At 40.4% G+C, this 14,844-nt stretch overlaps 1 protein-coding gene across 1 annotated transcript in view; it reads left to right on the forward strand.

Annotated features, from left to right (window-relative positions):
• Window positions 1–14,844, forward strand: part of TNFRSF19 (TNF receptor superfamily member 19) — a 178,102-nt gene that overhangs the window by 61,642 nt on the left and 101,616 nt on the right. The window contains exon 4 of the mRNA XM_085621595.1: window positions 10,392–10,570. Within this exon, the coding sequence (XP_085477721.1) occupies window positions 10,392–10,570 (179 nt within the window). The remainder of the gene's footprint in view (window positions 1–10,391; window positions 10,571–14,844) is intronic.

Raw genomic sequence — 14,844 nt, forward strand, 5'->3', positions numbered from 1 at the left:
TTGTTCCTTCTCACTTTTCTACTTTTCTCTCCCTTACTCTGGGTCAAAGTCTCAGAATACAGTATAAGTCCCAGATCCAAATCACAAGTTCCTGTTCACACCACTTACAACCACCACCATAAATTAATCTCGAAGGCTCTCTGTGGCACATCAAGTTTGAATTCCTCCAGACTGTGCGGTAAAGGGGATTGAGGTATTAGTCCAATAATCGTTCAGCTAGTGATGTGCATGAGGTGACGAGCACTCGTAATATAGGCAAAAAGAACACTATGCAGTTTGACAAATGCTTTCATAGATCATATGTTCTGCCACTTTGAGAAGTACTATTGGGCAGAAGTGGGCAAGATTAACCTGGCCAACAGTATTGCTTATATTGTAGCTGGAAACAAGGTTCAGGAGATTGTTGATTGGCACCAATAACAATCCAGATGCTGGGATTGATTTTGGCCAAAAGGGATCCCTAAATTAGAGTAAAAAGTTAATTAAGGGGCACAAGGAGGTTGATTACTGGAAGTGCGAGATGTTGACTCATTTTGGGAAGAGGTTGGTTATTAACAAGAAATAAATAGCTAATTTGCCTTATGTTATATACAATGTGCAATTTGCAGAGGTGTCCCTTATAGATATATATATATATTTAATGTAGATAATATAACCCTAAGTATGTTTACGTTTTTCATTGCAGACATTTTCTGACACTGTGTCTTTGAGGTGGTGGTGGGTGACCAGGTTCTTTTGTCTGCTTCATATTGGCTCTGAATATGCAGTAATAGATCCGGAGACTCATGAAATATCTGCTGATTGTCCATTGTGATCTGGTTGGGTGGACTATCCATAGATGATGTGTCTGTAAAATGTATTGTGCAAGAGTTAATATATTCCATCCCCACCATATGATTAGGAGGGATATTAAGTCAAAGAGTATGCCCGCTATCTCGTCAAGGTCTTCAGATATGGCATGAATAGTTTGTTCACATAGAAAAGTCACATGAATAAGAACGATTTGAACATGAACATTATCTAGATGTGATTGTATGTCAGAATATCTATAGTAAATAATGGCCAAAATATTGTTTATAAAAATACAGATCTATTGGGTGTAAATTTTATAGTATTAACTTTATGGGGTAGAAATATTTCTAAATGATATTTAGGACTCATTATTGTTGTACTATAAACTAGATTCATATCCTGTGAGTTTTGAGACCTATCACATTATATCATCCTCAGAACATGTTGCTTTTGGGAAAATGTATTGTATTGACAGACTGTAAGTTGGAATCTTGTTCCACATGTATGCTGCAATGTATGTTGAGTAATGGGGCTGGCAGTGGGATAGGGCATTCCCACCTTCTTTACATGAACTTTGCTGTGGTGTATTCACTGATAGAAATTGTGGATATACTGCAGTATGAAACACTTCTAGTCTGCAAGTAGTAAACAGAACTTTTTATGATTGTAAATTCAATCGAAATAAAGTATTTTACTACTTAAGTAGTAAACAGCTTATGGTCCAAATGGTTTCAGGATTGGAATGGAGAAGTACATTTTGTATAGTGCTATAATAAGGTCATACTGACACAAAGAATTAGTTACCACGGGGAGAAAATAAGAACAGAACTAAGTAACCATTGAATAATTTTTAGAAACAAAAGTTATTTATAACTTTTTTGAATCTGAGAAGATTCTTCTTTCTTGATGTTAAAGGAACCTAATTCCTCTAGAGTGCACCTTTTATTCAAAGGATCATTTTCCACAGTATGGAAAGGTTAAAAGGAGCGACAGCCAGGTGACCATCGCCGCCCCCAATTGAGCTTTCTTATACTTGCAGATCTTAAGCTTGCTTTTGACCTAGCCTTTTGCCTCGATTTGCACTGTAGAAATACCATATAGATACATATACACTTACAAGGCATGCCAGGGTTTAATCAGTAGCATGCCATTAAGGTTTGTTTCATTTATAATCTTAATGAAAAACATGTGCAGCATTGATGAGTCACTAATGCCACATTAAATGGAATTCTCACAGCAACTCACAATCGGGGCAAGACTCAAGATCCCTTCTTACTCAGGCTTCCAATCACTTATTACTACAATTCTAGCCTGCTGGAGGTACACAGATTTCTTCGGTAAATCAAAAAAACATTACAGTGGTCAAATATAATCTCCCTGGTCAAATATAATCTTTAATTGCTTCTGCTACTGTGCGCTTGCCTGGTTTAGCAGTGAATATGAAGATTTTATTTTGACAATGAAGTTGGAGATGCATTTCATTCATTAGGCTCAATGTTAGCATTAAGAGATGAATCTAACAAAACACAAAGATTGTTAGTCATTTATTCCATTGTTCACGTCTTATCAAATAAACAAGGTAATGGATGCTTTATATGGGTTTAGGATGTTTATCAATGAGACTGATTCAATTTAAATCTAAGCAAGATGTGAGTGCTCGGTATTAGGGGTTAGCCATTCACTGCCAAGTAGAGCCGAGCTTCATTGTCATACAAATGGCGACCCAGCAGTACACTGATGATCTAATCTGGTAGTAGGGCCATGTAAATGTTAAATACTAGATACATTGGTGATTGATTGAATATGCTGTTTACATATGCTTTGTTCTGAGGCAAACAATGGGCAGATAGGGTGACAGAGACGTTTAAAGGTTTGGGCAAAGTGGGCTCTGGCCCAGGGCCCCAGCCTTTCGGGGGCAGGTGAGGACTGATAGAGCCAGCTCTGTCCTGTAGGGAGTCTTGCCCTGATGACCTTGAGCAGTTCTTAAACAGATTGCTTTAAATACTGTTGTCCTTTATTTTTTTTATGTGAGTGATATGACCATGCAATATCCATAAAGAAAAGCTTGTTTTAGACCAAAACAGGACCTTAACATTTCTCTATCCCTAAATATTAGATAAAAACAGATTTAGAATTTGGACCAGTGTGCCTGTGCACCGGCCATTGAGGGCACGAAAGAGCTGTAGCTGGATTATTTGGCCAAGGGCCCCCGAAATCCTTAAAATGTCCCTGTAGGTGAAAGAGTGTATACGGGTGTACCATTTCCCCTTACATGTTAGAATATTAACATATTTGGTATCAGTGACCTTAGTAAACAGCGCAAAGTCCAAAAAAAGACAGGACACAATAGCACTGTTGATCATGAAAATCACTATAGTGAACTGAAAATATGGTAATCATGGTACCTGCCTCTTCTGTTGTATTCCTAAACCGTGGATTCAAATTATTGTGCGATCCTTCAAACACAAATTAACTCAGATATTTATGATTATCATTTTCATCTTGTTTTGTTTCACAAGATCATCAAACAACTGTGTTTCTGTGACAACGTACTTTGGTTCACCCAGATTGACTTTTTCCAGACAGCACTGCATTCTTTATTAAGTCCTATCAAGAACTGACTTGCCAATCTCAACATTCCATTAAGTTTCATTTTGGATTGAATAATAAAACTAGTTTCAGAATCAGCTTTCTCTGATTAACATAGTTTAAAGTTTTTTAAAAACACCACAAAACACCTATTTAAAAATCTGATACCTATCAGATACCACAAAACACCTTTTTAACATCTGATAGATTTTACCGCAAATAAAAGAAAAGAACTTCAGAGCAGACTACTTTTCCTTGGGGCTGCTGTGTCCTGGAAACATGATTCACTATAATGTGCAGTTTATGAAAGGAAGTTTGCTTTTTCAGATTATTATTGGATGGCTTCCCTGAAACTAACTGAACCTTTGGCAGCACCCACTGTAATTTTGAACGTTTGAATGAAAAACATTGCACCCTATATTTAACTGTTAGTTATGCTTTGTAGCGGATGATATTAAGCAATAACTGAATTTCAATGAATAAAGAAAACATGAAACTCTTCCAAGTTTCATCCAGAACTAATTGTATGGCTAGTATGTGCAAAGAACATCTTTAATATTTAAAACTCTTTTTAAATTTGGAACAAATTCCTTCCTACAGTAAATGCTAAACACATTTCTTGATGGCTATTTTTTACTGTACCCCGTCTATGACAAGTGCAGTCAAAGTTTATTTCAAAGCTTGTGGAATACTATTAAAACCATACATCCGCAGACTGTGCAGAAATGTAGAACATAAAGGGCCCTATTTAGATTTTGGAGGAATAGGACATACTCCAAAAAGTAGCAGATGTCCCATCTGATACGTTAAGAGTGTATTGTCTTCAGTGACATTCTAAATATGGTGGACACAACATCCATCACTGCTTGGCGGCTGTTGCGATCTGCCAAACTCTAAATAAGTTTCTGGTGTAAAACGTTTACGCCTCATATATCTTCCTATACTGCTGTGAGACCTTACTAATTTCAGGCTAGTGCTATACCACTGCTGATAAAATAACAATATAGTGAGTATTGAAACTATCTTGAAAACTTGAAAATGCTGTGACTGGCCTCCCTGGTTAATTTCATAATGTGTATGAAATTGTCTTTGTGTGGCCACAGTGCATATGTTCCAGAAAAATTCCTTTCCTCATAAAATCCCTTGAACTTCACCTTTCTCTTCATCATTCTTGTTCTTTTTCATATTATTCCTCTCATTATAAGATATTTGACTGCATCCCACCCCCATTACTTCCCTAGAGAATAACTTCACAGTATGTATTTGCCATTTGTGCCTTTTTCCACACTTGTAAGATTTTTCTCTCTTACTTTGATGAGTGATAGAGCTGAATGCATGGATGGATGAATATGAGTGCAGTGAAACAAAAATACTTTACAAAACTTTATGCATTAGTGATGTAGAGGAGAACCTAGATAATTTGTGTAATTTATTCAGAATAGTGAGTAAAAAGTATTGTGAGTGAACATTTATCTTTTCAGTAAACTGTTGTGAACTTGTCCATTATTATGTTTTGATCCATGGACATTGAATTATATTGTTGCCTATAGTCTATTCAACTGAAAACAGTTTGTAAATAAACGCAACAAAAATGTTATTGGCGAAAATGTTGTCTGACATAAACAATCTTGTCTTAAACTTTGTTTACAAAAATATCATCCCATTTGTTGTAGATCATCTATTATTGTGCTCCAGAGGCAATATGTCTGTAAAAACACACTTAGTCCATGATATTCTGATGCAGTATCTTGTACATTAGCTCCTATTTGGGGGCTGGAGTATTGGAGTTATTTATGCATCCTTCTCAAGATATTAAGTTTGACAATGAGGGTTGGAAGCACAAAGTGAGGCAAGGCCAAATTGTGTAGGTTGCTGTATTTTTTTGTTTTTTTGTTTTGAATATTCATGCTTAATTATGTTTAAATAAACAAAATATGTGTCACATGAACTGAGACTAGAAATGTCAGTTCAAGGTTTTTCTCATAATAAAACCTAAGAATCCAACAGAACAAAGGAGATGGCAAAAAAATTATTTCCAAAATTGCCTGACAATATCCCAAGTCACAAGATAAAATTGTTCTGTTTGTGTATTTCATTATGGTACCTTCTCAAAATAGCCTTAATTTGTCAAGCAAGATTGCAGTTTTGTAATTAATTGTAGTACTACCTCATTTAGTTCCAGCGTATTCTTATAGTTTTTGTAGGTTCTTCTAACGGACATCCCTGTAAACAGATTTTCCTCACTACTTCTGTTCTCAATTGGGTCTAATACCTAGCTATTGCCATACCTCCTTCTCAGGGACGTGTCAGTTGGAGGGGGAGCTGTAATCTTCTTATTGTGCCGGACAGATTCAGCTTGCCGCATGGTATACCACATGAACAATACTATCTTCAAAGATCCCAACTACTGATTAAAGCCGGCTGCTTTTCAGGAGACCTCACATAAGGTCTGACATAATTCAGAGATCTGGAGGAAAGATTTAGCATCTTTCTATATAGGCGGCTTCTCCTGACAAATGTTTTGGTATGGTAAACAGATTATAAAGGTTATAATCACAACTAGATGGGTATTTGCTTAAGGATCTGCACATCCACAAAATCAGGCAATTGCACATCAAAATATATGGCTTATACCTTTCCTTTAGGGGTGCTGCAATGGTGTTGGCAATACCCACCCATCAGGGTATAAAAACGTTAAGACAAGTCCTAAAACAGCATATGGATTCAAAATACACCTGAGCACACCCAGAGATGATATCTGTAATCCAAAGGTGTAGTTAAAACCTAAGCAACAGAACGCCGAGTTGCCACTCTATTTTTACAAGACATCATTCTACGAATCAGGACTTATCAAGGTCCATAATTCGCTTCTTAGGAATCCAAGGGAATTTTATTCGTAACTACGATAAACCGCCTTCTCAGAACGTGTCATAGTCTAACATATCGACGTGATACAAGACGATCCATTTGACGTTTTTGACTCGAGAATTAATCCAGCAAGTGATTGGTACACAATCCTTAACATCATACAAGTTAGGAGATACAGCCTCAACACTTAAGCCTTGAAAAAGCCCAGAGAGCGAAACGCGCGTCGGCTGCTGCTGTTCTGCGTTTTCTCTGGTCATTAAAACTCTGCGACAGGACCTGATTGGAAAGCTTCTTTTCATGCCATTATGACAAAGGACATTTGAACAACTGATTACTGTACATGTTGCTTAGGTTTTAACTACACCTTTGGATTACAGATATCATCTCTGGGTGTGCTCAGGTGTATTTTGAATCCAGATTATAAAGGTTATAGCCTTTGGGGAATGTGTGGTCTGATTTTTTTTTTCAAAAGTGATTATAGATTTTTATGCCTCAGGATTTTGAGCTTTGGAGGGTAATTTGACACCTTGCAAAATTCATTATTTTGGTACCCACAGTTTTAAGAATCATGCAGTAGGTAGTTGCTAGCAGTGTTGGATAATGGGTGGTGTAGGTGGCATCCATAGTGCTGCTGAGCATTATCAGTTTTATATATGAAGTCAGTATACTGTCTACTGGTGAGATGTGTGTAGATCAGGTTGAATTGGAGGCACATGGTGGAGAAGTAGGGTGGATGATTAGGAGAAGGTGGTGATTATGAGGTCCCAGCTTGGGGTAAGGTGGAGCAGGGGGAAGTATGTTTTTTATTTCATTCCTCTGGAGGCAGGTAGGGTTACCATCCCTTCCCACACAGAACGTGTCTTCTCAGGTCTAAAAACACTTTTCTTTTCGGGGTGGAGTGTTGCTGAGCCACCAATCGAATTTAATTGTTTTGAATCAATCTACAATTATTAAAATGTCATTGGCCTAGACGGTTTAAAGCAATAATAAAGGTAACATCGCTGATGCTGGACTCCCTATTGCGTGTCAAGACTTTACATATGTGTTGACTGGCATGTAGGTAGAGGACCTTCGGTTTCTAGGGGTGGCTTATGTTAAAGGTCTAAAAATAGAGTTTGAGAGTTTTTTGTAATTCTTCCTAATGTTTTCTCTTGTTCCCTGCCTTTCTGGATTCGTTGTGCATGATTGCGGTGTGATTATTAAAGATGGACGCTATTTTGTACCTTCAGGGTCAGCCTAGTTGCATTCCCCTGCATCTGCTGTGGTCATGGCAAAATCTGTTGGAGCCATTCATTGAGTAATCTTCCCTGTTTTATTTCAAATCTATAAAATGTATTTGTATTGGAAAGATGAATAACTTATAAAAGTGTGGTCATGCGGAAATATACCCTGTTTATCACAACTACAGGATATTCGTTGTAGGGAACTCACAAAGCGAAAGTGTAGTTTTTAAACAAAGGATAAATCATAGCCACAAATTGATATCCTTAAAAAAAAAAAAACACCGTAGCAACAAAAAATAGCTTAACTATCAGCGAGGGCACAGGGTCTTTGTGAAACTGGGAAAAAAACTATCTTTTTGCATTCTTGTGAATGTTATAAAAAACATATACTATAGAATGTTGAAGTCAAGTGTTGTTTGTATGAATAAAGCTAATGTATGGCCATATGTACTAAAGCATTTTGTCTTGGGGTTCCTAAACCCCTTTGATACACCTGGCCCTTAGTTTGCTAACATGTATTTCTCATCAGTTTGAAGATGTGGGTACCCCCAGGTCATCAGTGCTGCCTGGTTGAGTGTGATACGAGAATAGGGACGTTCATTGGAGAGTTAGTTTTCATTTTTTAGTTACCCTGCCTAATCCCTCAATGCCCCAAGGCACTTGGAGAGGAGATGAGGTCTTTAAAATAAATGGTGTGACCCAGGGTCAGGCTACTCTTCTTGAGGTATGTATTTAGACCTCACAAAAATGCACAGAATGTCAGTGAAATTTAATTAAAAGCTATATTTCTTTCTCGTCCGTGAGTCTTCCAGTAACCGGATAGGTACTTTTCACGTTTACTGTGTTTCAAGTTCCTACATGCATTTGTGTTTTTTTAACTCCTCTGTTAGAAGATTTAGTTGTACATTTTGGTTTTGTTGACACCAGGACGAGTTTATTGACGTATGAGCCCGTGGCTCCCCAGCATGGCACGGAAGAAACGTCCTTCTGTGTTTGCAAATGGGCAATAAATCTCGTTGCCACTGTGAGAGACAGAACACATGGGCGAATAGTACACACACTTCGAAACGCAGCTCTGAAAAAAGGAGACCAAATAGGTGTGTCTGATCTTGTGATAGAGACTGGAGTAAACAGATTATGCTTCACTGCATAATACAAACATGCTTTATGCAGAAGGGTAGAAATAAAGGAGTGGGTTTGAAAGCATCTATTATTTCACACGTGTAAACGAGTTTTTAACAGAAACTCAAATCAACTAACCATCTTTAACAAAATACAGCGCTCCTACCTACGGTGCAGTGTCATAGCAAAACTCTAACAAATTTATTTTTTATTTTCTCCATAGTTTATTAAGTAAATAATGAAGAAGAATTGGGAAACCAGTTTGCTCGACTTTTAGCTTTGCTGCAAAACGTTGTTAGAGCGTATACTGTTTGCTCCATTTTACACATAGAGAGGGTATGGTGCAAAATGCTTTGCTTCATTTTTGCGCTGGTGAATACCCGCACGTAATCCATCCAACAGCGTTTTGAATAAGCTCTCATTATTTCTTTTTACAGTATACTTTATAGCGCAGACATGCCCACAAAGGCATCGGAGCGCTGAACAGGAGAATTGACATGGAGTTTGATGCAAAGTTTGCCAAATTGCACAATTGCAATTTTACACCTCTCGTAAAAGTTCTTATAATACATTATGTAAGAAGTTTTAGTTTGCCTGGTATAACTCTCAGAATTCTAATATACTGATTAATAGAGTTATCCTCCAGAATGCAATTTACTGGTATTTGACATTTTCTGATTCAAAATCATATATTTTTCAATCTGAAATAAAATCGTAAAATATAGTTAATTTGCTTTGCTCCCACCAACAGGCTATCTACATAGTCTAAATAACACATATAGGAAGCACTAAAAACTCTTACTGAATAAAAGCGTTGAGTTAGGCCAATATCATCCTGCAATATTATTATAAAATGCAGATTTCACCCTTTTCACATCCTGAAATTAATCACTGCATCTGATGTTAAATCACAGATAGTGACTGATTGTAGTATCTGTGTGCACGGCACAGTTACAATGATGCGGATGATATTGTGATATGCACAAGGTAGGCAAAGATCGGTCTTCTCACTTAGGAAGGTCGAGTTAGCTGTCGCCATCACGAGTTCGGATCCTAGCAAGGCCAACTCACGCTTCCGTTGTTCCAAGGTATGTAAACTCAGTACCATACAATTTGGTCGCGTTTAGAAACCACACAAGTGAGTATGAGGCACTACATAGTACAAGTTCTTATTAAAGTTTTCTTTGACTAGATTAAAGTTAGACAGATGCATGTGGGCATTGAAAGACCTTGGGTGGAAGTCTCTAGAGTGGGTTGGCTCTAATTAGCTTTGCTCTTGGCAGCCCACCCTTGTTAGTCAGAGCAAGCAGGATTAATTTGCATGTGATCACTGTGCTTCAAGGGCCATCAATGCCAGGGAGCTCTTTCCAGCAATTAACTTTGTTCAGCTGAGCCATGGACCTTAATATCAAAGTGCACCTTGGCAGTTTCTGCCTCTGAATGGGTGTCTGAATACCAGGCTTGCACTGGGATTCCAAACATTCACATGACTGGTTTAATTGGAAAACAGACAGCTCAATAATTCTGCCATAAGCTTGTAATAATGCAGCCGTGGGGGGCTCCCAGGGCTTTGTTCACTGAAGCGCTGCTTGCTTTCTCGAATAAAGTGGGTGACTCGAGTGGTGCTTGATGAAGTAAGGGAGATGATTAGCGGTGGGGGACACATTTGAACCCGAAGAAAGGGCGCCTTTGTCTCCTGAAGGCCCCGCCGTGATTTCACCGGCTCTTCCTTTCATACAGGCCCTTGCTCCCCATTCAAGCTGTACAATGACCGAAGGGCTTGTTTAATCCCTGCAGGAATGCGGCTTTGGCTACCAGGAGGATGCGCAGTGCATGACGTGCAGACCAAACAGATTCAAGGAGGATTGGGGCTTTCAGAAGTGCAAGCCGTGCCAGGACTGTGCGCTTGTGAACCGCTACCTGAAGGCCAACTGCTCCGCCACCAGCAACACAGCGTGTGGGGACTGCTTACCCGGGTGAGTCACGGCTCCCTGTTCAGAAGGAGCCACTGCTCTTTGTATGGTTAACATTTTCTATGTTGCCTTGGTCTGTGACATGTCAACACCCCCAACATGTTTATCTTTTAAGTGTGAGCAAAGATGCTGGCTGATAACCCCTCTTCTTAGTTCTTCATCATGCTCAGCGCGCTAGATATGATGTCAATTGTGGGGAGCCAGGGGTAGTGGTTCACACTCCTGGTTTGCAGTATGCTACCACAAACATTGCATGTGTTATTCCTTAGTGTGGTTATAAACAGTGGTGGGCCTATAGGTTACTCAATTCATCTGTAGAGCAACATTGGGCTAAACCAACAGAATGCGATCCACAGATGAATCATGCGAAAAGGCGGATTGCAGGCATTTTGTGTGGTTCGTGTGCTTCTCCCTGGCCAGCAGACATGGGCCAAAGAGGATCGCATGCACAACTGCAAACCCATGAACCAGGCAGTTTCTCAGTTGAAGGCAGTTGGTTGGCTGCCTCCCATTTATTTTAGGTCCAGCTACCAAATAGCTTTTAGTTCTCTATATTCAAAAGCATACCAAAAACGTACAGCTGACTTGCTTTCTATTGGTTGGCTTTATTGGCACACTTATTCTCTTGTTTCTCATTCGATGGCTTGTCTTCCTCTTCTTGGGTTTGTCCCACCCACGGAGCATAGACTTTTACCATCCTTCATCCTTTTGATTGCCTAACTTGTATCCTTCCACTGCTCATATTAGGGGAACTCATTTTTTTTTCTTTAAGCCCTCCATGAAAGTTCATGTGTTTTACAGCTCTCTACCTCGTGTGCTTCTCCCCCCAATTACTCATTTCTGCGCACTCCATGTTGCTCTCCTCTCCCCCAACTTGCTCTCCCTCTTGTCTTCCTGTCTATAGCACTTTTTCTTTCTGCTTTCTCCCCCACCTGGCTTTTCCTTATTTTATCTAATCCCCTTATCCACTCCCCGTTACTTTAACCTCCTGCTCCTTCATTGCTCCCCCACATCTTGTGGTGTTTTTTCTTTACATTTTTTGGAAGGCCTAGCAGCTCTCATTTGCTGCAGGGCCGCTTAAAATCCATCAATCACCATTTTTTAAGCGGTCAGCTGCTTCAAACAGAAGCATCCCGGTGCTCAAGCAGACAACAGAGAGCCAACCACATTATCTTAATAACTAGGCTGCATCAAACAACCAGGCTTTGGAGTTTTCTTTTAAGGATGGCCAGAGACTCAAACCAGTGTAGTGTAGGTGGCAGACTGTTCCATAGCAGAACTGTGAATGATCTTTCTCTGCGGTGTGTCTTCAAGAATTTTGGAATCCGCATCAAGTTGATGTTATTAGACCTTAGTACTGTCTCTTGAGTATACGAGTTTTATCTATTCATCAAATAGCATGGGGCAGCTCTGTTGAAAGCTCTAAAGGCTAGCGTCGGAGCTTTAAATGTAATGCGCTGTACTACAGGAAGCCAGTGCAACTGTCTAAATGGGAATCAATATCTTGACGCGGGGGACTCTCCATATAAGACTGACCACTGCGTTCTGGATTAACAGTAGTCTGCGTATCAAGCTCGCAGCTAGGCCGAGGTAGAGACTGTTCGAGTGGTCCAATCGAGAAGTTACCATAGAGTGGACTACCGTTTTACGAGTCTCTTCTGGGACAAAATGAAGGAAATTCATTATGGTTTTCAGTTTCAGGAAGCAGACCCAATAAATCTGTTTGATCTGAGTGGCGAAGGAGGGTGTCGAGTCAAATATGATGCTGTGATTCCTGGCAGAAGGGGTCAGTATGGGGGGGGTTTACGTTCATCGAGCCTGCAGAAGTTGGAGTGCGGCAGCCCTCCTTGATTGCAAGGCTAAACTTCTGTTTTGTCGGAATTTAGTTTCAGACAGTTTCCAAGCCGCGACTCCTTCAAGGCACTCTTTGAAGTTGTGAAAGGCTGCCATCTTGAAAAGAAAATAGTAATTGGATGTCGTCTGCGTAAAGCAGTACCATTACACCCCAGGTTTCGGTGAGAGTAGCCAGCAAGGGGAGGTTCAATTTAAGCAGAAGCGGGTTGAGGGCTGATTCCTGTGGTACCCCACTCTCAGTGGTTTAGATTCTGAGGAAAAAGAGTGTAGGCACACACATTGTTATCTGACCTCCAAGAAGGCTTTGAGGCACGAGAAGGCCTTGCCCTGAATTCCTAGATGACTGAGTCTGTTCAACAGGATGGAATGGGTCACTGTGTCGAATGGACCCGACAGGTCAAGAAGCAACGTCATGACAGTTGTGCTATTATCAAGATTCTCCCTAACAAACTCTGCATTCAGCCTTTTTAGAAGCTGCAGAAGAGGACACTGGTTCGAATTCCGAAAAGGACTGCTTGAGACTCAGGGGTGCGATAGAGGGCATATCCCCGTTGTAAGACGGAATGAAATCCTTGTCCCCTTTGGATGCCGCCGAAGAAGAAAAAAGAAAACCAAGAGTTTATCACAGAGTTCGGCGGAAGGGATGATGGCAGTTTTAGCTGCCTCAGGGAGATGAAAGATTTTACAATTTTGGACACTTCCCTAGAAGAATAAGCAGCCGTCTAAATACGAAGTGCAACGCACTCTCTTGCGGTGTTACATGCTTTCTTGCGGTATCTGCTTAGCACAGCTTTATAGAGGATCTTAGCATTGGGGGTCATACCATTTCCACCAATTACGCTCCAATTTCTAGAAGAGGCGTTTCTCAGGCCTTAGGGCATGGGAAAACCAAGGGTCTGAAGGTCTAGATCTTTTTGCCACATGCTGTTTCAAAGGAGCTAAAAGGTCTAAGGAGTTTGTGATCAATTCATTAAACAGAGTGAAATCCCAGTCAACAGTCTCTAGTAGGGTCGGCGAGGAAGAGCTGATGCACTGAGCAAAGGATTCTTCTGAAAGTTTCTGCCATTTTCTTTTCATCTCCGGGAGAGAAGGGGAGTAATGTAAACGAGATACTATAGTGATCAGACCAGATGTTCTGGGGAGTTAACCTACATACTTGGAATATTAGGAAAATTCAAATCCAGCATATGTCCGGCTCTATGATTAGAGGCCTGGACATGTTGGATAACATTCAGACCAGCCTGCGTTGAATAAGCTGGGTGGCTTGGGCACAGTTGAGGTCATCTGCCTGAACATTAAAATCTCCCAAAATGGTAAGATCAGCGTACTGCAGGGAAGATTGTGCAATGCTGTGAAATAGTGGGGCATAGCAGCTACTGAGGCAGTCAGGAGACCTATATACCAGGAGGATAGAGAAAAAGGAGGAGGGTGTCCGTTTAATATTGAAGATAAGACCCTCAAAATGTCCACGCTGGCTTAAAGTTGAGGTGAACGCTTCAAATTTATCCCTGAAAACAATTGCCACCGTACCACCCACTTTCTCTCCACATCGGTTGGCAGATAGAATAAGGTAACCTTGCTGAATCGCCATGGCCAGGTCCGGATTAGAACTATCCTTCAACCATGTTTTATTTAGGAATACAAAATCCCATGTGTTGTCAATCAAGAGGAGTAACATTTCGTACATATGTTTGGGTAGTGACATGTAGTTAATGAGGCATGCCTTAAAACCTGCTGGGGCTTGCGATTCAGAAGCAGTGAGGGAACTCCAACCTCATGGGTATTCTGCTCCAACTCAGCAGTTCCATTAATGTTTAAACTTATGCCACAGACCTCACAAGAGTAAATTCTCTGAGCCCCAAAAAATGGAGAGAGCGCACTCTGAGAGCAACAAGGATTGACATTTAAGGTGAGAAGGGAATCTCTAGAATGCATGCTGACCTGATGGGTGGAAGATTGGGCAGCAGGGTTGGTGCTGGCTTCGTTCCAAATGCCAACGGGCACAGACAGGCTTGCCTTTGGCGCACCCGTTGCACGCGTCCACTTCGCATACGCAGTATGTCATCTCTTATATGGAGAGAAAGGATCCTAACGATCTCTACCGCTAGGGCACTGAACCAATATAGCGCCTCTACGAGGCCCGAGAGAAGGAGTAAAAATGGCGCTCCTCTCTCTGAAAACTGTCATGTGATTCAGAATTTCAAGTTTTAACAAAGGGAGTCAGTTTCAATTTTGGCAAAAAAAATAGCTACTCCCTCAACCACCAATACAGTCGTGCGCCCAGTGATAAAGTGCATTGTGCAAACAGCAAGGGAGAGCTAGCTGAAGCTCTCTTCAATAGCAGCTGGAATGTCCTGGTACTTTCCCCAGATTCCTCTTCTTAGTCCAGCCTGTTTTGGCCTCAAGAGCTTGGCACTACTCCA

Source organism: Triturus cristatus, chromosome 8 (genome assembly GCF_964204655.1).
Source record: "Triturus cristatus chromosome 8, aTriCri1.1, whole genome shotgun sequence".
In the NCBI taxonomy this organism is placed as follows: domain Eukaryota; kingdom Metazoa; phylum Chordata; class Amphibia; order Caudata; family Salamandridae; genus Triturus; species Triturus cristatus.